Consider the following 23,843-nt stretch of genomic DNA (forward strand, 5'->3'; position numbering starts at 1 on the left):
GTCCTCCTTTTCCTTGCTCTGTTCCCCCTCACTGCTCTCCACCCCACCGTGCTGACCAACGCTTCCGTTGTCATCATGCGCCATCTGTTCCTTCCTCCCCAAATCCCCCCCTCTTGTCATTACCTGCTCCTCCTCATTAAGCTTATTTCGGGAAAAAGCTTTAACCAGTTTTCCAGCAGTAAAACCTTGAAATAGTCCCCCTTTCTCATGTCTCACTTGTGCTGTGTCTCTTGATGCTTGTCGCACTTCCTCCTGCTCCTTTTGCTCTCCACTCCTCACCTCCTCATCTACTCCCATCCCTAAATCCTCCTCCCCACCCACCCCCTCTTTCATGCCCATCGCGAGGGCCTTTGCCAGGCTACGAGGCTTGGGGATCTTCCAATCTGGCCAGGTAAACTGAACGAAGAGGCGGGAGGAGGGCCTTGCACCACCCAGGCCTGCCACCAGCAGAGAGGGCTCACCTTCGCAACGCTGGCACTTGCTCAGGTGGAAAGGGAAGATGATGTCTTTGTCGTTCCCGCAGAACTCGCAAATAAAGCCTTTTGCTTGGCACAGCTGAGGATAAGATGAGGGGAAAGGAAATAAGGAAATTTTAGATTAACACGAAAAAAAACAAAAAGCATTGTATTTGTTGATGTTATTGTCCAAAAGCCCATTTTAATCTATAGAGGAACCTGACTCTCATCTTACCACACAGCCGGCTACGTGCATGGTACCAAGTTTCAGCAGCTCTTTCATTCGGGAACCCAGTTCCCCGTTGCGCACAGCAGTGAGGTCGTTGAGGGAGAAGAGGTGAAAGTCCTCTGTCAGGTGACCCGGCAGGCTGTCGAACTTGTCCAACAAGCTGAGGAGAGAGACACACACAACCTCGAATTAAGTTTGTTACCAAGCTTTGTGAAATGATCGTGGACTACGAGAAAGCAGAGATCTCTTACTCTTTAGCGAGGCGACACGTCTTGAAGAGATTTTTCATGTGAAAAAGCTGCATCCTCAAAACCTGAATACCACATTAGAAAATTATGTTTACTTCACTGTGCATGAGAAAAATAAACATGACTTGTAAGGCTGTGTTACTGTATGATGCAAAAGTCTCAAGTCAACCATCATCTCTTTATATTTTCCAGGAAAATCAGAAGTATGTGCAGTAATTCATTGAAGCACTTGCAAAAATAAATTCAAATACAGGATATAAGATAAAGACAGAGTGTGAATTATTTTCCAACACTCTTTCTTAATGATATTGCATGTTGGTGATGTTAGTCTGAACATGATAATGTCACTGCTGCCTCTGAACTCACTCGAACAGTCTCCAGAGATTTGTTTTTCTTGTACAGCTCGCTGTTGATATCGTTGAGGTTGAAAAGCGGATCTCCAGAAATCTTGCTCAGCAGGTCCCGGGCAAAGTTGCTGACATAGTATTTGCTGAAGTCCCACTTCCTCAGCACCCGGCCGGGAACCACAGCCTGAGAGTTTTCATGACAGCACTGGCAGAAGTACCGGCCGATGTATTCACAGTAACGTAGCCGCTTAATGTAGTCTGAGGCAGGGACAGGCAACAAAAACACAGGGAGGTAAGGTAAGGATGTGCACGCAGAACAGTTCCTTTAGCTTTTATGTTGTTGCTGGTTATACCTGGGTCAATGCGGGTGCCACAGCCAGCACAGCGGTAGTTCTGTTTAGCCACAATTATCTTCCTCCTGAAAGACAACAATAAGTTAAAAAAAAATGCAAACTGCAAACAGTTGTGTCTCTTACTTGATTACTGCATGTCTGAAATGATTAATAAATATAAGCATATCTTTAAATTTTCTGTGAAAGAGCCCACAGTCATCACTATTATTCCTGAAAAATATAAATTAAGTTCATTGGTGCTAACAGAACCCTAATTTAGACTCCTCTTCTCCACCTACTGTATCCACTTTAATCCCTGTAGTATGCTTTTATTTATTTTTCATACATACATTTATTTTATTTTTTTTTAAATTTATTTTCACAAAGATGAAGATGCATATGATGTGGACTCACTTGGGTGCAGGATGAATGTTGAAGATGATCTGTGGTCGCGGCGGCGCCCACTCGAGGTTACCTCTGACCCGAATCCTTAACTTGTAGATGTCTGCGTGCTCGCCGTCATCAGGAGAGATCGGCAGAGAGTCTGGGATAGGCAACAACTGGGAGACAGCATGATCAGTTGAGTACAATGTTCAGTGCCATGTTTGGAAAACTGCAAGCGGCAGGGATATGTACCTTCTGAGGGGCATCCTGTTCTGGGACCAGCCAGTCGAGCTCAGAAGCTGCAGGAAGCTGCATGCCCTCAAACTGCCTGAGTAAACCCATGGCTACTGACTCAGCTGAGTTAGACTGGAGGAAGGAGGGGGTGCTACACACAGGAAAGCAAGACATTTTTTAAAAAGGGACAGTAAAATCCACAACTTGATTCATTTTAATGTTCAAATTTGGAATTCAACTGATTGATTAAACTAACTAAATGAAGTCAATGGAGTGTAGGAAACCTAAAGCACGCTTTGTTTTGTTTTGTTTAAGTGACTTCAACTCTGGTCTTCAACTCCAAATAGGTCCTTGTGTATTATCAGTAAGTTATTAGTATGACAATAACAGTAAGAGCAATGGGGCATGGGCACGTAGAGGAAATACTTTTGGCCTATTTCACCTAGCACCTACTTGGCTCAACTTGACTTAGTTGTAATGAAAAAGTGACCTGAGTACCATCCAATGTACACGAGCTTGATACAGCAATCCAGCTGAAAGTCCAGTGACGTCATTTGCATGCGACATGAACACCACAACATTGAGGTGACGGTATACCTGCTACTCAGTGTACGGCACTTTGTCAGCCACGGGAACCATAGAGTTTTGTGGGTAGTCATTTCCCTCGTTGCCAGGTTTCTGTGGAGACGCTCATGACTCATCAAGTGACGCCACTGAGTGTCAAATTGGTGGCATGCAGTCTGTTGATGTCAAATTTTCCAATTGCTTTAGATTGTTTGGAACCCTGGCTCAGTAGGTAATAAAAAAGGTACCTGGTATCAGGTACTGCCACCTAACAGAAAACCTGAAAAACCGAGTCGAGTCGAGCTGAGCTGCCCCCAGTAAGTACTAGAGGAAAAGGGCTATTTGAAAATGCCTGTGGTTGGGCCAGTGGCTATTATAAAGGGGGTCAGGAGACCCTCTGTCCTTGCAGTGATTGGTCTGTCTAGAACGACGATGTGGTAGTGGAGCTTTCATGATTTGTCGAGCCAGAGGGCTGTTCCTTAGTGAGGTACTGAGCCAGTTTTTAAAGTAAAACTGACAAAATTATGATGTAAAGAGAAATGAGAAAAATTTACTTACAATGAATCTGAGCTGAGAAAAGATCTGCCGCTGGAGCTTACACTGTGCTTTATGTCTGCATCTAGAAGACACAGCAAAACGTTAAAGGAGATTTGGCCGAGTGAAAACAAACAGTAACAGGACTCATTTTTAAGAGAGGGCTTCCAAAGGCTTGCAAGCAACTGGCGAGTGGATGGTGTTTCTTTGGTTTGTTGCCACTATTTGCTACAGCAAAGCAGAGTTAAAAACAAATAATAATAAAAAATTAATCAAAGAGGTTGAAGATTAAAAAGTGAAACAAATCGAGAAAGATAAATTTGACAAAAAAAAAAAAAAAAACCCACACCATCTCTTCTCTTCTAATTCAAGCTAATTTTAAATTCACTTAAGCAGAAAACATGCAGTGAAAGCTAAACAGTCTCAATATCATCACTAAAACGTGTTCTTAAAAAAAAGAAAGAAAAGAAACTAGCGAGCAAAGACAAAAGCAGCACAGGTTTGGCAGAACAGGAGACCGCCTGCATGGATTTACCAGTTTCTTTCAGGATCAACATTCCTGTTTGCTCATATGAGTGCAGGTTACAGCCAAAATTTCAGGATTGCAGGCAATTAAAGTTGGTGCAGAACAGATAAGATGGATTTTAAAAATCTTTTGATTATGTGTGTTATGAATAGCTTCTACTAAGCAAACTCAAGACCTACAGATACAAAGGTCTGAACGGTTGCATTTGTTCTGATTGCTCGAGATGATTAAAAATCATCGTGTGAATGTGCAATTTTCAATTAGTGGCACAACGTAAATCATGTGTGCATAGAAGCTCTGACAATTGATCTTTTTGATCAGTCTGTGTTCAGAGGAGTGAGTTGCAATTACAGCACAGTTAGAAAGCTGTTAGATTTGTTGGGATATTGTAGTCAGTGGTGTTAGCCAATTTCTTTGCCTTCCCTTTAAACGGTGCATTTTCAGGAAAATGCTACGAGAAAATTAAAGCTGTGATGTCTAAATGAAATCCCCCTAAGAGATAACCGCTTCTTTGTTATTCCTCCTGAAGTGTACCTTATCAGGAATAATCCTAGCACCATTCTGGTTACTGAGCTAACTTCTTTAAATATGAACACGTGGTGGAAGGACGCATGTGTGACAACACCAGATGGTCATTGGACACATGTTGGAAGTAATGAATAATGACTGGGATGAATGAATGGATGGATGGATGAATACGTGATAACCTCAAATGTACAACAGCCACATGATGCAACTGGTTAACTCCCTCGTCTCCTCCCGAGAGCCTCTTTAAACCCCGACAGGTACAGGCACATTCGTCTTCCTGCACCACCAAAACCCCGGAGCATTGAGCAACAAGCACTAACACAAAAAGGCAAGAGCACAGTTTCACTGAGGTGAGGAGGCAGGTGGCTCATCTCCAAACTGACAAGTTCTTGTAAAGAGATTAGATACTGGACACAAGGGAAATAAAATAACTGAGTGAGTATGAGACTGAGCCGATAGCATCTTAACTGTGTTTGGTTTTTAGTTATGGAAGGAAACTACATGTTGCCACTGCTGAGAGTGGTTATTCAGCACGCTATCATTTGCAATGCCAATTTCATAAACTCACATTTTATTCTTAATAGAACAAAACACACCAAGTGCTTAAACTGAGACATATTATACACATAAATATTAACTTGTTTTGATTTGATGGCAGCAACATCTCAAAAAAAGTTTGGACACAAGAAACAAAAGGCTGAAGCCTAAGTGTTTCTAACCTATTTTGTCCACATGAACAAACACAAGATGGAGACCATCCAGCGTGTTATCAGCACTCACTTCAAACAATGGTATGCGAGTACATTATTGCCTATGGAATTAGCAGCTTGTACATCAGCCATCAGACCTGAAAGGTATATACAGGTTTTAGAGCAGCACATGCTCCTATCAGGATGACATGTTTGTCAGAGAACACCTTGAATGTTGCAGACTCCATGTTCTGAACTGGCCTGTCTGCAGTCCAGATCTTGGAGCACAATGAAACAAACGAAAAACTAAATAAAAAGTACAACAAAGACAACTGAGGACTGGAGAGCAGCTATTGTGAAATAATGAAGGGATGCTATGCTCCAGTAAAATTTTAAATGAGCTTAAAATGTTCTTTTGTAAATAAGACAAATCTGTACGTTCTCTTTAATATACATTTTACACAGATTCCAACTTTTTTGTAATTCGGTTGTAAATTAAACCCAGAAATGTATCATCAATTTTTAATGCCTTTGGTGCACAGCTTGCATAGCTCTCAATTAAATACTTAAAAACTATAAAAGCAGGTAAAGATAAGATATTGCAAAACCTTATATGCACAATAGTATAAAAATTAGTGGTGAGAGCTGGGTGAAATGGAAGTTGTTTTTTTTTTTTTTTTTTTTTTTTAAAAAAGTATTACTATGAAACCAAAACACTAACTAGCACGGCAATTATGCAGGACCCACATCCAGCACAGTTAGAGCGATTAATGAAAGAAGGTTTTTCAGTTTGGAGTAGAACCACCAGCTTCCTCTCAGAGGAGCACAGCCACAGTAAACTGCCTGTAAGTAGCTGTGGAGCCACGCCCACCACTCCAGCCCGCAGATACCTGAGAAGAGGGAGGCGAGTGACAGGGAGAGGCCGTTCTGAGACATCGCCAACAGGGACTGACCCTCACAGCCATCTGAGAGACACAAATTGTCACCACATGCATACATTTTTACACTCCACAGAGTGTGTCAGTGCCACCCTGCGCTGCCGCATCCAGAGGAGCATGTATATGTGGAAGTCATGCAGGTACAAGGGTGAAAACACATGAAATGATTTTACTCCAATCTTCTCCTCTGACCTCTCATATCAACAAGGCTTCTTAACCTGGAGAATAGCCACGCACTGGATATTTTCTCCTTTTTAGACCAGTTTCAGTAAACCCCACACATGGTTATGTGTAAAGATAACAAGTTAGCAGTTTCTCCTAAACACCTTTCTTCCCTTCTGATGCTTGGTTTGAACTTGAACACAGTATTACAACCAGCTTAATGTTTTAATTAATAAGTACTTTAACAGGTATATTGAATTAAATGGCTGTTGAGTTCATATACTGAGGAAACAGTAAAATATTTTAGTTCTAGGTAAGAATGTTACCAGTAACACCACACAATAAAAAACAACAACAAATAAAACTGCTGCTTCATTATTGCAAAAGCAGGAATACATCTGAATGTATTGCAACAACCAGTAAAGAGAGTCTGTAACAAGCACCAGTGCTAAAGGACTGAAGTAAAGACGAGTTGTAAATGATATCAGGTCGACAGATGAATGACTAAATATCAGCTTCACAGCATCTGTCCATGATTGTAACTTCCTGAGAACTTTTGGGTCAAAGTTTCTTTTTCCCCCTAACAACCAACCAAACCAATTATCCTCTGTTAACATTTAGTTAAATGTTACAGGACAGCCCTACTGTTAGCAGAAATCCCAAAGATGTTCATTTCCAAGTACAGTTAAATACATGTATATACATTCATACATAAAACCCACCAAGACACGAGAAAAACCACAACCCTTATTAGCAGAATCAAAGCAATTCATAGACTACGGTTGTTTGTAGCATGAGAAATATGACAGACCTCCTAGAATAGCTACGCCTTTCAAAATGAGTATGACTATACAAATACTTAGCGTGTGTGATCACATGACTTTAACAGCTATATATAAATGGCAACAGCAGAAATAGCTAGTATTATGTGAACTCTGCACTCAGACATTCATATTTAGGGTCTTCGGTGAAATGTGACATGCTTGGTGAGCAGACAGGCTGATGAAGAGGTTATGAATTATGACCAGAAAGTGAATTAATCGAATCAATGATGAATTATAAAATCTAGGAATAAAACTAATAATTATTCCAAAATATATATATTTGATTATTTAGCCCCCCACCCCACCCCAGTGTTCCCTCACTCTACCTCGCAGTTCACACTCCTCCACCTCCTCCGCTGAGCCCGAGTCAGACAGGCCCTGGTAGGAGTCCTGAGAGCTCCTCCTGGAGCCTCCACTGTCAGTGGAGTGAAAAGCTGCACAGAAGAAAGGACACAGAAATAAACAACACGTGCAATAAAATTTTTTTTTAAAAAAATCATAAATGGTTTCTCCAGTATTTCTGTGGTCCATCTGTATGTGTAAGTAAGTAAGTAAAGTTTATTTATATAGCACCTTTCACAGACATGTGTCACAAAGTGCTTTACAAAAACACAATACAGTCATAAATACATCATAAAAACCCTGGTCTAATTAAAAGCTTTTTGAAATAAAAATGTCTTTAGCTGCTTTTTGAAGGTCTCCACTGAGTCCAAACACCGTAGAAATAGGGGAAGTGCATTCTAGTCTGGGTGCAACAGCTTGGAAAGATCGGTCCCCTCGGGTTTTAAAACGAGTGTGGGAGACCACTAAAAGGTTTTGGTTTGATGACCTCAGGTTACGAGTGGAAGTATGTGTATGAATCTAATCAGCAATATGGGGGGGGGGGGGGTCCCTGTAATGCTCTTTAAAACAGGGGTCATATGAGCTCCCTTGTTCGAGCTGGTCAGTAGCCTCGCTGCAGAGTTTTGAACAACCTGTAGACGAGCTAGCCCTTTCTTGTTTGGACAAGTAAGTCAAGTCTAGTAGAGACAAGAGCATGTATGATCATCTCAAGTTCACTTGTTGACACGATGGATCTAAGTTTAGAAATGTTCCTCAAGTGAAAAAAGCAGGTTCTTACTGTCTGATTTAAATGTGAGGATCTATTAAAAGCTGATACTTGTTTTAAAGATCTGTGCATCAGTGAAAGCTACTTTAATTAAACAGACACATTGTTTTTGAAGATTGACAACTAAAAAGCTCTCTCTCTACTGAGAGACCTAGAATCACATGAAGGAAGTACTGTGTCTGTGTACAGATGACAAAAGGATTTCATGTAACTGATGTTTGCACACCGTGTTGGGAGTTTGCTGATGGCGGCAGACGGCTGCGTCTGATCTGCTGCCTTCGCAGGCGAATCTTCTGCTTCAGCTGCTGAATCTCGTTGTCACTGTCTCCTTCCTCCTCGCCCTCCTCTTGGCGCCGCATGTTGTACTTCATCAGCTCGATGGCAGCAATAAGCGACTCGGAGATGCTGAAATGGGCATTTTCCTGCAGCACACAGAGGTAATTAAAAAGGAGAATATAATAGAATAGAATAATAATTTAATTGTCCCACAAGGGGAAATTTGGTTGTAACTATCATCATATCTTCACCCATAATTTCTACATTTTTCTCCATTTCAATTATGTTTGCACTGAGATTCAATTTACATTTGCAATGAATTAAGCCCTGACCTTCTCAAGGTCTGCACAGCTGCCAAAGTCCTGCTCTGACAGGTAGCTGATGAGGCTCTGCCCCTCTGACGGCCTCCTGAACATCCCCTCTGAGGTACTGCTGGACTGGGACCCATCTGAAGTAAACAAAGCATACACAGAAACACAAAGCCATAAAAACAGACATTTACACACTGCACTGGAATTTTAGTGCCATAATGTTGCCTACAAATCAAAAGGTTCTGATTTTTGGCTGCCAGAAGAAACACTTTAATTGGGTGTTGGTCAAGACAGATTTACTTTTATCCATTTTACATAATATTGGACAATAGAGATCGAAAATGTGACGTCATTTCCGGGGTAAAACCGCAAAGGATTGTAGGTACAAGAGGCAGCACGCGCGAGCTATTACAAGACAACAGTCACACAGAGATAAACTGAGACACAAAGAATGGCAAGAAGCTGTTGTATTATTAACTGCCATAGGCGGTCACATGACAGTCACGGGAAGCCGACGGGTAAAGAGATCGTTTTTTATCGGATTCCTTCGCGGAAGAAAAATTGTTCAAGTCATGTTTCCGAAGTCACGAAGAGGCGACGGATGGCCTGGATTACAGCTATTCCAAGACCAAATCTAACGTTCCAGCTCACATGTTAGTCTGCTCCAAGCATTTCCACAAAGGTAAATCTTTTGTTGTAGTTAACACGTAATTTATCATAACATAATTGTTGATGTGGGTTACAAATAAGTCTTATATGGATTTGAACTGAATTCGTTGCGCTTTGCTGCTTTGTTCACTGTGGCTTTGCCTGCTAATGTTTGTTGTGTTTTGCAGGAAAACCAGCCTACAAAATGCTGCGGTCCAGACTGGGCACCCTCTATCGACCTGGGTCATACTGAGTTTAAAGCTGCTACCACAGCGAGATTTGATCGGTTAAGAGGGAGAGCGAGATCAAAACAGCCACGAAAAGTCCGACATATATGTGCCCAAGGGTTGTATTGAAGCAATCAAGTGATGAATAACTGTTTTCCAGTATGTTGTTTTGAAATGTTTTGTGGTTCTTTTGTTTTGTTTTTTTGCATTGTTGATTTGTTTTTCACCGAAGCAGCTAATAAAGCATAATGGATTTGCCTCTTTCTTGTAAGAATCTATAATAGAATGAAACAATAATGCCAGTTATAAATAAAGACAATAAATTGAATGAATTATGAAAAACTTATTTTATTTCTATTGGATCTGAAAATGTTGTGTAAAACTACAACCTGAAAAGACAAATAAATTGCGTTGGCCTGCACAGGAGAAAATGGAAAAATTTTAACGACAGCTGTAAAATGAAATAGTCCAAATCAGAAAATAGACACACCAAAATAAACTGGACCTGGGCTTGTTGCAGGGATCTGAAGTTACTAAACATTTCGTGAGTGTATGCACTCACACTTAGGACCATATAATTCTAAATATGAGTGTGATGAAAGTTGGGCAGCACGCCAACGTCTTTAGCGCACTCTGTATGCTTGTATGGTCTGACCCTTTCACTCCTTTGATTTTTTCCTCGTACTTTTTTTTTTTGCCTTTTCATCAAGTCTGTCTTTGTACGGACCTGCTGTGTTCGCCTTCGTTTTGTACGCAACTGTTTTGGGGGCAAATAAAATGCAAGCAGGGATTAAAACCGCAGAATGAACGATTACCGGTGCTGGAAATGCTAGCGCCTGATGCAGTGTTTTGATTTTGCTGCCATTCGTACCTACAATGCAATACGCGAAAGTCGCGTGGTCTGTCGATCTCTATTTAATGACCTAATTGCATTTTGAATAAACAAAACTCATCAAGACGTCAGCTGACATATGCGTGTCAGTATTCACACAGAAAACTCACAAGACTCCATGTAAAGAGAACTGGATGTGCTGGTATCACTGTGCTGAGGTGAGAACGGGCTGTAGTCTTTCATGCAGCAGTCCTCGCCTGCTGATTCTGAGAGACACACACACAAAAAAAGGATGTGTGTTAATACATCCTTCACCTCATTACAGTATTCTTTTAAGAGAAATGGATGCAAACATGCTTGAGTGCAGGAAAAGCAGCTGGTTAAATGCTTTGTGTTGGACAATGACGTCTAAGGCTATTGTGTAGTGTATGGCTACACTGAAACAAATGTGGCTTTGAGTGCCAACCAGCCTAACTGCAGAGTGAAACAGAGGTAGTCTATATCACTCAGTGACCCACTTTTACTTAAAGACCACAAACTTACAGTATTGTTTACATTGTCATTGCTTTGCAAATGTAAACAATACTGCATTAAAGTTATGTTTTGCATTGGGAATCTTCCTCTCTGTGAGCTCCAGAATTTATATTAAAACTTCAAAACATCAGAAGAAAAGACAAGACTACATGATTCTTTGAATACAATACTGACACGTAGTCTTAGGGAACCTTTATGGTCGCCGGTCACCCCCATCACACTTCAGTTAAAGGCAATGTTGCTTTTTGGGTTCTCAAATAGACGGGACACTCCCAGGTATTTAACCTCTAATGGGGCTGTAACACTGACAATTTTGAGAGTCATTGAGCCACCTCATTGTCATGCGAGTCGTAAGGGTCACATGAGCCAAGGTGTGAATTGTAATAGAGTCCCAGAACAAAAGAAAGCAAAGTGATAAAGTGACTTCTTCACACCAATCTGATTTGGTTTAAATAAACAAATAAGAAGAAAAATCCAAAACACAAATGATGGGCTGAAGACAAGAGTGGAAAATAAGAGGGATGGAGTTCTTCACCATGCACACAAAGAACTTTTTTTTTTTTTTTTAAAAAGCGGAGGGGAGATGAGAAGTCATGTGATGGAGTACAGTGAAACTGCACCGCCAACCTGCTACCGGGTCCTCTATTATTATGGTGATTTTTCTGTGGCCCCCTCCTTTGTGCAAACAGTAGAAGGGAGAGATAAGACAAGGACAGAGCAGAAGAAGAGATGATTAATTCAAGCCAAGAAAGGGGAAACAGTCTGAGCAAACGCAGCCGATATTAACTGGGTGAAAGCTTTAAAACCTCAGACAGGAAGCGTGCGAGAACACGGCTTAACCGCATATCAGAGAGCTGTGAAAAAACACACATACTACGCAGGTAGAACTACAGCTTAACCTCACCCTTAACTGCATTAGTCAGGTACATTTCTGCTACTTACAGTAAAATTAGGGTTAGTTTAATTCTGAAAATGACCTAAACTCATGAGAAATTTACAAACTCGCTCCAGAGAAACACGCCAGACAATTACAAATAAATACCACAAGTACTACAGGCCACGTTGTGATCTATGAACATGCAACACAAAGTAACTAAGCAAGAAGTGAACTGGCTACCAGCTGAAGCTGAAGTTCACCGCTTTAGGAAGTATTACAATCAATTTTGAAGTACAAGTTTATCTTTAAATGTTTCTCATAGGAAAGAGAGGCTCCTTAATTAAACAGAAAATTGCTATACACTGTAATTTAAATAAATAAAACAATCCCTTCCAAACGGAAACTCTTGAAATCTCCTACTCACCATTCCTGAGTTTCTGATTGACCCCCGTGTCAGAGAATGATCGAGTGTGTCCTTTGAGCCCCCTCCCCAGCCCCTTCTGGCCCTCTGAAAAAGATGAACGCCTCTGCGGGGCCTGTGTAGTAGAACGCTGCAGGGATTGGTCCGTGTTCCCCCCCCGCTCGCTGCTGTGGGTGGAGCTTTGGGAATTGCGTCGATCGTTGCGTTGCCCGAGGTTACCGATGGCCAAATACTCTGGACCATCGTCAGAGTCACCGCCGTACTCGTCAGCCTCGGGCTGAAGGAAGGAGTTTGTGTCCGTTAATGAGATTGAAGGGATGGACGCTGAGCCAGGTGGGGGTGTCGCACCTCGTGCGTTCTCCCCCGGACTGGTGACAACCACCCATTCAGATTCCAGGCTGCTGGTTTGAGAGGTAGTGTCTGCAAGACAAATGGGACAGATTAAGATTTGTACTCAGATTTTGCTTATGGGTTTTTGGTTTTTCACATATTCAAATTTTACTCCCAGAATTTTCTGCCCCACAAGGGCTTGCGTATGTAAGTATTTACATACATATAAGTATCGCGCATGTCTGTTTTTGTTTATACAAACCGACTGTCTAAAAATGGTGACACGCTGCAGAGATTTTAAATCCACTTAAGCTATTTTTTAACCACCCTTGTCCATTTCAGTGAGCACATTCAGCTCAGGACACTGACTTCGCCAACTGCATTAACACATTCTTCACCAATTGGCTTTGCCAACAAACAATCAGGCCTCTGTACGGTTAACTCAGCCTGCCTATTCACATACAAACTGTAGTGTATTCATAGCGCCTTGCCACAAATCCACCCGAGAGGGGACATTCCCCAACTCTCTGTGAATGATACTCATGGCCATTGATCAACGGTTCTTGATCAATGGTCATGAGAATTTGCATAATTATGATGAAGGAACTGACCTCCCAGCCCATTGTTCCTTCACTGGGCTGGTTTCAGTCATTATGCAAATGTACTGTTTATAAGATTGAAACCTGCAGTCAGCTGAGACTGAAGAAGTCACTTGGATGAGTGACGAAACGTTTCTCCCAATGAGAACGCGACGTCCAGATGAACAGAATCAACTTTTGGAGATTTACTTACCTGGATGATTGAGCATGCATCAAGACACTTTAAGTATAAGAAAAAATAAATCCACAACCCAGCCTCTTTTCTCACTTGTGCTGTTGCTGTTTGAGGATCCAGCCGCTGTAGCGCTTGCAGAGTTTTGGCTGGTGGCGACTGCTTCTCGCAGAGAGCAGTTGGAGGTGGTGAGTCTGCGGCTTAGAGATTCTCTACTGGGAGCCTTGTCGGCGTTTCTCCAAGCCCCACCAGATCCGGGCAAGACACACAGACTCTGGCTCTTCAGTAGTCCCAGGCAAGGTGGGCCCTTCAGAGGGGACAGCTGGGCAGCGGAAAGAAAGATTTTTAATAAAAGTAAAAGGAGTTTCTTTTCTTTGAAAAATTAAATCACTTTAACACCACTCATCAAAGATGGGTGATGGTTAAAAACTGAATGATGTGTTTACAGTCTGGTCAAACTTGAGTGAAACAGCGATGAAAAACATTTGCACAAGTGACCTTTTCATGAATAAACAGGTGATATGTGCAAAGATGTCAGAAAACCCACCCCAACAGTGTCTACTTGGGCGAGCAGTTTGGGATTATTCTGCTCCACAGCTTCCAGGCACTGGAACATGGCGGTCACATGAGGCTCGCTCAGCAGAAAAGCATCATCTGAAAGACGAGAGAGGGGGGAAAACAAAGTTAACACAACTTATACACCACAGCAATCTCTAATACAAGTATATCAACCTGGGCTGTTATTAACGTGGCTCACCATTGTAGTATTTACGCATGTGTCCCAGATGCTTGAGCAAAGGTCGGAGCTGCGATGACAGCATGTGAACCTGTAAGCTGTGAAGCAGCCAACGCTCAGCCTTGTAGCTTTCACCAGCACTCTTCATCCCAGTGCTTAGCACCGGCTCCAGGTGCCTGAACTGAGGATGGACAGAGAACAGCAGATGGGAAAGTGTTGACACAGGCTAAAACTTTTATATGTCTGTAAAAGCACATTTCCATCTCTAATTATGTGATCAAACTTGTAAACCAAAAAAAAAAAAAAAAAAAAAAAATTCGGCTGATGAGGCCATAAACATTTCCTTAACTGGATTTTGTTTTTGTGACCATTCAGCAGGTGGTGCTGGCTTTGGCTTTGGAGTTCATCCTTGGCAGTTAATTGTTTCTAACACCTACCCAGATCTTCTTCTATATATTTCAAACTAGTTTCTATTGTTAAAAGAAACATTAAGCCAACACTGAGTCAACCTAACTGCTCCTCTTTTGAGTTTTCCTGCAAACATTCCCCATAAGTGTTTCCCACCAGTTGGTCTAAAGCTACGAAGAGGGTTTAGGAAGAAGAGACAGAAATAGACACCAGGCTTGAAAAGAGAGAAAAACAAGTGGAATGTCAGATGATAAAAAGCAGCACAAAACTAGAGGACGGCGGCTCAGATATGAACAACAATCATCACATGGTGATTGCATTATGCCCGAGTGAGCCCTGCTGGTCTGTAACACCAGGGGAATAATGAGGATAACTAGATTACTCCAAGTCCATTTGCTGTTATACAACTCCATTACCTCCTGACAGACAGGACTGGGGTTAAAGGCAGACCGTTTTCCACAACAAACTAGGAAGCAAAAAGTCAGCAATCTAAGCAAGTGTAGTGGCTCTACCCAGGCCATCAGATCATGTGAGTTTGGGGGGGATTTTTCAATAAATTTATTATAAGGCCCGTGTTATTTTTCTCAAACACATTCTAACATCACTTTATGGGGATTTTCCACAAAAGGGAGGCAGTTCCAGCAAATCTAGCGCTTCAGGCTTGATGGGACAAGAGCACATTACAGGTTTTAAAAAAAAAAAAAAAAAAAAAAAAAAAGGTAAACTATCATTTTTCCTCCAGAAAAGATAAATCCTCCAAATCCAACAGTGTCATTTTCTTAAATGCAACCTTCACACTAAAGATGTGTTTGGTTTGTAGTAAACAAATGCTTTTTCTGAGCCTAAATTATGTAATTGCTTACTCTTTGCTTTTGCAGCTCTCTCAGGAAACTTGCTATACTTTCAAAACTAAAACACACAGCAACAGCAACAACATAAAAGATATAAACATGCATGTGTGCATCCCTGGTAGCTGTGAACAAGGATTGGAGAACTGAAACATTAGCTCTTTTTACAGGTTTCACATTTACAGTAAACTAATAATAAAAAATAAAAAAAACAACAACAACACCACCAGACAGTGTTTAAAGCTTTGAACAAGATGACTCAGAAGTAGGAAACGAAGCGAGAGAAACGAAGAAAGAAACTGATTTAGAAATGAAAACCGCATTAGCAACCAATGTAGCGTAAATAAACCACACTTAGCATTAAATCACAGTAGCATATTTTTCTCAAACACTGCTAAACAGCAACTATTAATTATTTAGTTAAGGAGAACCAGAGCCAAAAGAGTGTATACTGTATTTTGCCACATTATTTAGGGGGGAAAAAAAATGTAAATCACAATATAAAAACAAAAAACTTGCAGTGTTTGATTAAATAAAGATGCTTTTTAATTTTTTTTATTTTTGAACTGCTGTTCCAAATCTCTGTTTGTAAAGGCCAGCCAATCAGAAGAAAGCCGGCTTAAAGTGGGTGAGCGCTAAAGCAGCTTGTTTCAGCCAGAGGATGTATTAAGAGTCTGTATCACAGTTTCAAATAAGAAAGAAATTGAATCATGCACAGAAAGTCTAGTAGAAATATTTAAGTGTCAGGAAAGATTAAGAAAAAAAAAGTTACATCCCAGCTTTAACATGGCTGGGCATACCTGTTCAACATGGGAGGCGAGTTGTGGGCTGATGTAGCGAACACACCAAACAAACGGCCAATAGTTTCTCTGCTTGTAGTACACCTGCAACACAAGGCCAAAGGCGTGTATGACCCAGTTTCAAAAGTATCAGCTTCAACCAATACAGCAAGTCATTATGAAGAACGAGAGTTGTGTTTCATATCATATTTTCCTTAAATTTTAGAAGGGCAACTGAAAAAATATATATATTCATCCAGTTAGTTAAAAAGAAAGTTTTGGTGAATTGGTAGTTTACAGAATCGCCCTTAGTAACAATAAGTTATGATTTTCTGTTAAATTTATTAGTCTCTCACATTGCTGTGGAGCAGCTTCTCTACAACACCACTTCAGTTCATTTGCAGGCATTTGTTTATACACAGCTCTCACGGCTCCACCACAGCATTTCAATCAGGCTGAGATCTGGACTTTGACTGGGCGGCTGCACTACTGTGATTCTTTTTGTTTTCAGCCATTCTGTTGTGCTTGGGATTATTTTCATGCTGCATTATATAATTTTGACCAGGCTTTAACTGTCGGACCAACGGCTTCACATTTGACTCAAAAATACTTTGATATGCAGAAGAGTTTAACAACTGCAAGATGTCCCAATTTATGTGGCTGCAAAATAAGCCCAAATCATCACTTCTCAACTACAGTTCTTGACAGCTGGTATGAGGTGTTTGCACTGGTATACTGTGTTTGATTTTCACCAGACATGAGGCTGTGCACTATGGACAAAACTCTCCAAAGTGCTCTCATCTGTCCAAAGGACATTGTTCCAGAAGTCTTATGATTTGTTCAGATGTGGTTTTGCAAGCCTAAGCGCTGTTGCCATGTTCATTTTAGAGAGAAGAGTCTTCCCCTGGTAACGCTGTCAAACAAGCCAAACCTGTTCTGTTGTTTTTTCCCCCCCATTATACCATCATTTAGCACTTAACATGCTAACTGACGATCAAACCACCAAAACATTTGCTTCTACAGGAGGTCCTCACCCTTCCTGATGATCTGTTAATAAAATACATTTGCACTTTCCTGCGTCTTATCCTCCTAATTCACGGACGTAAGGGTGTATTTAGATTTCACAAGACTGCACAGTCCTGTGAAAACTTTTTTCCCCCACATGACTGTAAACCACCTGATAAAAATCACACGCTTCCATCCCAGCCAGATTTATTATGGTTTTATTTTTTTCCGGTTTAGTTCACATTTGTGTTTCACTTTTGTTTTTAATTTAATATGAGGGCAGGTTGTTTCCAAAGCAGGTACTCCCATTACCATGATATGGAGAGTATCTGTCAGATCAGAACAGGTTTTTCAATACAAACACAGCACTTCTGTCAATATCACTCACATAAACATCCCAAGTCTCAATACATGCATGCACCAAAACCTCATCAGGCATGCTGTGTTGATACAGTTGATCAGGGTAAATGCACCTTCAGTGCAACACAAAGTGTTTTTGTCTTCATACCAGAATCAGATGGCACAGACACAGCACGGGAAATAAGATACAAAACACACAGGACGTATCTAGCAAAATCAGCATTCTTTATTTTCCCCCAAGCATGCGAATATGCTGGTGTTATTTTAGTAAATGCCATCCTTGTTCTGTTAAAACAAAAACAAAAAAAAAAGGTTTGTTGTTGAGATCGATATGGGCTTCGTGTGCTGACCTGCTCATTCCTCAGTCCATGGCTGAGGATGTTGTTCATGTCCTTGTGCAGCCGCTGCAAGCCACCATACCGCGACCACACGTTAGGGTTGTTGGTGGACAAGAGGCCCTCCACTGTGGTCTTCAGGCTGGACAGCAGCTTCCAGTGCTCCTTTCTGGAAGGTAACAGGGAAGCAAGAAGACATTTAACAAAGAGGGAGGAGGTACAGAGGTTCTGGTGTTGGCAATGCAGCTGATTAATCCATTAATCATCTAGACCAAAATTCTTTTCTCAGAAACAATCAGAAATTCAATGACTTATTGGAAATGCTGAGGATTACTGAATGTGTGAGCAGTGTGATTACATCCCAACATGAACATGTTGACTTTTCCCGATAGCCAAGAGTCTGCCTATCAGGAAAGGTCAGTACGTTTGAACCCATTATTGATGTTCATGACGTTCTATCATGAACATCAATATTTTGTGTACAAATGTAAATAAAAGGCAGGTCTTGAACCTAGTGAGAGCCCACTTGAATTCTACAAGTACCTTCATGAAGTATACTGCAAAACAAATTCAGTCATTGACATGTACCCACTGAGTACTGAGTCAACCCTTATCTTTAGGATACAGTCAGCAGTGGAAGAAAAAAAAAAAAGTCAGATACTAGATATTAGACACTCCCCAAGAGCCATAAATTGCTGGCTCACAGGACTTCCTCATTCCCCCTCAGCTCAGCAAGTCAGACTTCACCAGCAGCACACAAATGAAAAAAATTAAACAAAGAAACCTTCACGTTAACAACTGAGGGTGAACTCCTTGATTATAGGAGAACTTAACTGGACATGTGCTCCATGGTGTTAAATAAATCCAGTAGATAATATAAAAACACAACTGCAACAAAATAGAGAAGATTATGTGTTGTAAGGCTGTGAAACCAGACTAAAGAGTTCTTTGATCTAGGCTGACATGGCCAAAGACAAACACAACAATTTATTTTCCTAATAGATCAAAAACAGTATCTCAGGCAGAGACGGTGTGTGAAAGTAGAACGGCCAGCTAGAAAAGTCAATAAAACCTGGAAGAAGCACAACAGTGAGCACAAGGTCTTTTCTTAGGCATCAGCAGAATTTCTGAGCAGCAGCAGCATCACGAGTTAAGACACAGAGCCAACTAATCAAATCACATAATATGTGTAACACAGGAGTGTAAGGGGGACGAGGCCGGAGGTTAGCGAGCATTCTGCACATACTGCGGAGCGTGGTGCATCTGTGAGAGGGGTAAAGTTATGTAATTAGCCCCTCCACATCCAGGGGTAAAATTCCTCTAGACTCGGAGAGATTGAGGTTTTAAGGATTACCTTCCACTCTTATCTGTGCGTGTTCATGTACGAGAAACCCCGGGCTGTGCAAACTAAGAGGATCGGCAAACATGTATCCTTCTAATCTGCTAGGGAAAACACTTGGAAATCCTTGAACTTCCCAAAAGTCTTCCAGTACTTGCACTGTCAGTAATTCTGCTGATCTTCAGTAAACCTTCATAAAAATAACCACCTGCTTAGTTTGCTGATATAACCCATATTTTAATCTTATTAGACAACAGGTACTTTATGTGGTCAGTTTAGCTGTTAGCACCATCTCACTGTATGACAGCTAACAGCTCTAATAACGCTAACGAATACAAGCCTTTCCGTCATCTTCCAAATGTGCAGTCTAACAACGCCATATTTTTTTTACAACACAGTAAATAATAAACCAGGAGACCTTTGGGATAGAGCCATTAGCTCCAGCCTGTCAAACCTTGGCATGTCAGGTTAGCCTAGCCTAGCTTAACGGGTAATACTGGTATTAGTTCTTCACTAGTGTTCAAACCTACTTAGGCTCGCATTTTTTTACAGTTGACTCAGCTTAAATGCGTTCACTGCTGGTCATCTTTTTAAACAAAGATCACAGGTAACCAGTGACATAACTCTTTAGTTGCCTTGTTTATGAAACCATGGGTGTTAGCCGTATACCAACGCTGCCTAACCTGTCACTCACCTGCGCTCCTCAGATTCTCCCTCTGCCCTGATCTCCATGTCCTCAGGGAGGAACCGAGTGCCGTACAAAGCCGCCAGCTTCTCGGAGAATATCCCGTCCTGTTAGGTACAATAGAGATGTATCGCAGTAGCAGAGTTGCTTGAAAGAGTCACCCGGACTTAAAGTCTTCCGCCATCTCTACCCTGTCTGTCAAAGCCGTGGATCAAAACAGAGGAGGCCGCATGACCTGCTACAATCATCAGTGGGCGGTGGTGTTCTGCGTAGCTCTGCCCACTATTTAACGTAACAGTGCTTACTTTAAAATAACACCAGATAATACCGCCCTCAGTAACTTGCAAATAATTTGAAAATAAAAGGCTCAGTTGTGTTTTATAAATAAGTTTATAAAGAGTTATGGCTTTTAGGCGGCGGGTGAGGAAAGAGCTTTCTAGAAGACTAGATAGAAACCCGGTCCATGTCGCCACCTGTTGTTACAGAGTAGTACTGCAGGTCTGTATTTTCAAGCTGAAACTTTAAAATATTAGCAAAGATTAAACCCATAACCACAGCAAGGGAATTACCACTGACCGTTATAATTTTACACTGCAGTAGACTGAAACATTTACTCAAAAAAGAAATTATTATGATTACAAAGGACAGCCTGATATAATAAATGAGGGAATTAATCTGAAAATCTACTTGTAACTACAGTGGACTCTCTCTCTCTCTTTATACAAATAATAATAATTATTATTATTTGTATTTTTTCACGCTGTTTAAAGTGTCGTATCTATGCCTTCAATACATCTAGCTATATCTATAGATAGATATATAGCGTGAAAAAATACAAATAATATTAATTATTATTATTACTTATCCCTGTGGCAGTGGTCCCACTTGACCAGTATGCACAATAATAAGAATAGAAGAATCTCTTCCGGTTTCAATTCTGTCCCGTAGAAAGATCTTTTTACTTTAGTTAAAAATGTGTTCACAACGAGACAAGAATAGAATAGAAAGAATAAATAGCAACCAGAAGAGTCAGTCGAAAGGATTATAGTGCAGAAATGACATTTTTTCACTTTCAGACCACTTTATTGGGTACTACCGGCTTGAACCCCCCATTTTCCCTTCAGAAATGGCACAGACCTTGGTTACAGCCAGCTGTTAACGGAGTTAAATATGAGTGTCGATGAGCGGTTGTGCAGGTGTACCTAATAAAGTGGCCGGCGAAGCTACTTTTCTGCCCTCCCCACATGATGGCGCCACAGTCTTACACTGTGTGTCTGCACGAGGCCGTAGGACTCTGCTGTGACGCCTGATGGCAGTGGAGAGTCAGCGGAGTACAGTGTTTCCCTGTAACAGCAAACTTTCATCCTCAGTAACTGCCAGGCGTGGTTACAAATGACTGAATGGTGAGTAATTGCCCTTGCATAACGCACATGGACATGTATAACGTGGACAGTCCCTCGCCATGTACAAATCACCCCTGTGATTAAATAAGACTTCCTTCCTCTGTGCTATTTGACAGTGCGTGTCTGTGTTATACAACGTTAGACATTCTTAGCTGAGTCAGACGTAAGGAACACTTTGACCGTAACAGAGACGTCCGACCTTATTTCCGTACTCTCTGGAAATATCAACAATGTTCAGTTTCAAAGTAGACATATTTATTGGATTTACTTTAACCAACTCGAAATAACAGTTTAATTTTGGTATTAGACGGGGTAAATGCTTTCATGTGATATTTTTGTGTAATCAAATGTTCTTTAAAGAATAAGATGTCCTGCTTGGCTCATCAGAGCTAATCTGATTTATATGATCATAGAATGTTTTTAAGTTTTTAAATTCAATATTTCCATTTGAAATTTAGTGAAGCAGGAGAATGGAGTGATGTAACTTTGTACCAGCAGCTTTCCAACAGGGTTTAATAAACCATTAAGTTGCGCTCAACATATTTAATATGACCCATCTTGACCTTTGACACACATTTTACCTGTCACCTGACATGTTCATGAGTCAGAACATGTCAGGTGACAAGATCGAAGTCAAATCAAGGAGCGGAAATGTTGATTTTAGCGTTCTTCCTTCATTCATAGTGTTGCATTTGCTGAACTGTATTTGCTCACAGTGACGTTTGAAACACTCCCAGTTTTGAGCAAATACGGGGTGAACATGCTGCCGCATGACCGCATGTTATAATGTGTGGAAAGTATGTGGTTGGGAAGACCTGTCACGCTGACACAAAAACCTGGTCCATCCAGTTCTTTAGTTTTGTAGCAACGTGCAGTTTGCATCCTTTGTGTTGTAGCGTAGCCACAAATACATGCCCTTTAAATTTCAGCAGATAGAAGAAAAACTGAGAAAACTAAAGTATGAATTTTGCCATTTTGTGCAAAATGCAGATCATCTTTCATTATTCCTGGCAGAGCAATGAAAAAATTATGAATGCAATGACATAAAAACCAAAAACTTCAAATAAAGCTGTCTAAAAGTTAAGGGGTAAATAAAACAGGGCGAAATCTTCATTCTCTTTTTAATCTGACTTGAATTAACCTTGATGAGATTAGATGCAACTCTGTAAAGCTCAGACAAGGAAACTGGATCCACATGACGCCACCTGTAAACACAGAGAACGGCGTTCCAAGGAAGTCGCTGTTTTCTGCAGAAAAGTGCAAGTAAGGGCTGATCAACCAACCTGCTGTTTGACTCAGACAAGGCCAACTCCTGATACATGTTATTCCAGATTTTAGGTATAAATGTTGAAAGCATTCACAGTTTTCAAGAGAAAGAGGTTTGAAAGAAAGGGAAGCTTAAGAAAGACTCTTACAGCCCAGTGCAAACAGCATTAGCTGTATGTGTCGACTGATGTTTTGCAGTTCAAAGAGGCAAAAGGTGGCTGTGAAGAAGCTCACATGGGTTTAGAAAATTTCCCACTTTTTATAAGTAAATGTTAACTGAAGTGCAAACATGATTTCATGCTTATTCAGTTTCGTACAGAGCAGTTTCCTTAATTTATCCTCACATAATCACACCGACAGATATTTGCATGTGGCATATATTTCCAGAGAAGTCATAAATCACATATTTTGCTGATGGGGAAGGGCATTCGGTTTATTGCCTGTTCGGTCGTTGCCAAAAATCAAATTGAGCCAGTACCGAAGAGGTTATGACAGCCGAGGGTCCGTTTTAATAAATGAAAAGGATTTATTACATAAGAGTGTCCCAGAAAAACAACTTAGAGTTAAATTGGTTTACATGTGACCACAAACTCAGCTAACTGAGAGACTCAGGCCAGAGGGATACTTGGAAAAGAAAAGCACGGTATTCCGAATAAGCTGAATAAAGACCTTTCAGTTTCAGGTGTTGTAGCTGTGTTGGTTTGAAAATAACTACCTTTGTTCAAATTTATGCCTGAGATGTCAGGCAGGCGATGAGTGATGCCTTCATATGAGCTGGTGTCAGTTTCCGTCCTCCTTCAGGAGACGTTGAGGCAAGCAGGCAGAGTTACTTCCTCCTTGGAAAAACGAATTACTCAGAATGAGATATGTTTTTCCTCAGAGCTCTATCAGTCTGTGAGGAATTTTGGAAGAGGACAGATGATTGTTACGGTGATATAATGAGGTCATAGTGGGCTGCATGCTTCGTTACACATGTAAACAGCTATTTTTGGTCAGAGCTTTGTTTTCATTGTGAATTATTTTAATTACAATCATTCATCAGTCACTTTGCTAGTTAAGTCTTGCTAGACTCCCTTTTTCCTTCGAGATGGACTTAATTCTTCGTGGGTTAGATTCAAAGGTGGTGGAAGCAAAATATGTCAAGCACATATCCATTACACCAGCCTGAGCTAGTGGTATAAGGTGGGATGGATCCATGCTTTCATTGTGGCTGATGCCAAATTCTGGCCATACCATCCAAATGTTGCTGCAGAAATCATGACTTGTCACTTGCCAACTATTTTCAATCCACCATTGGAGGAGTCCATGCAAACTGTAGTCTGGCTTTCCTGTTCAAAGCTGACTGGAAGG

At 41.0% G+C, this 23,843-nt stretch overlaps 1 protein-coding gene across 4 annotated transcripts in view; it reads right to left on the minus strand.

Moving 5' to 3' along the window:
* rubcn (rubicon autophagy regulator) overlaps positions 1-20,092 on the minus strand; it is a 24,517-nt gene extending 4,425 nt beyond the window's left edge. Inside the window, exons 1-21 of one of the 4 annotated variants that reach the window (XM_026194764.2) lie at positions 19,834-20,092; positions 17,816-17,969; positions 16,122-16,205; positions 14,087-14,246; positions 13,877-13,983; positions 13,426-13,651; positions 12,232-12,648; positions 11,558-11,605; positions 10,567-10,662; positions 8,711-8,826; positions 8,329-8,524; positions 7,321-7,428; positions 5,961-6,035; positions 3,352-3,412; positions 2,248-2,380; positions 2,026-2,171; positions 1,633-1,697; positions 1,299-1,537; positions 936-997; positions 691-844; positions 462-555 (exon numbers count right to left, since the gene is read on the minus strand). In XM_026194764.2, the coding sequence (XP_026050549.2) occupies positions 462-555; positions 691-844; positions 936-997; positions 1,299-1,537; positions 1,633-1,697; positions 2,026-2,171; positions 2,248-2,380; positions 3,352-3,412; positions 5,961-6,035; positions 7,321-7,428; positions 8,329-8,524; positions 8,711-8,826; positions 10,567-10,662; positions 11,558-11,605; positions 12,232-12,648; positions 13,426-13,651; positions 13,877-13,983; positions 14,087-14,246; positions 16,122-16,205; positions 17,816-17,969; positions 19,834-19,871 (2,779 nt within the window). In that variant the 5' untranslated portion in view covers positions 19,872-20,092. The remainder of the gene's footprint in view (positions 1-461; positions 556-690; positions 845-935; positions 998-1,298; positions 1,538-1,632; positions 1,698-2,025; positions 2,172-2,247; positions 2,381-3,351; positions 3,413-5,960; positions 6,036-7,320; positions 7,429-8,328; positions 8,525-8,710; positions 8,827-10,566; positions 10,663-11,557; positions 11,606-12,231; positions 12,649-13,425; positions 13,652-13,876; positions 13,984-14,086; positions 14,247-16,121; positions 16,206-17,815; positions 17,970-19,833) is intronic. The other 3 variants (XM_026194765.2, XM_026194766.2, XM_080289604.1) reach the window with 3 other exon arrangements.
* Positions 20,093-23,843: the final 3,751 nt, after the last annotated feature.

The sequence above is a fragment of the Astatotilapia calliptera genome, chromosome 15, assembly GCF_964374335.1.
Source record: "Astatotilapia calliptera chromosome 15, fAstCal68.1, whole genome shotgun sequence".
In the NCBI taxonomy this organism is placed as follows: Eukaryota; Metazoa; Chordata; class Actinopteri; order Cichliformes; family Cichlidae; genus Astatotilapia; species Astatotilapia calliptera.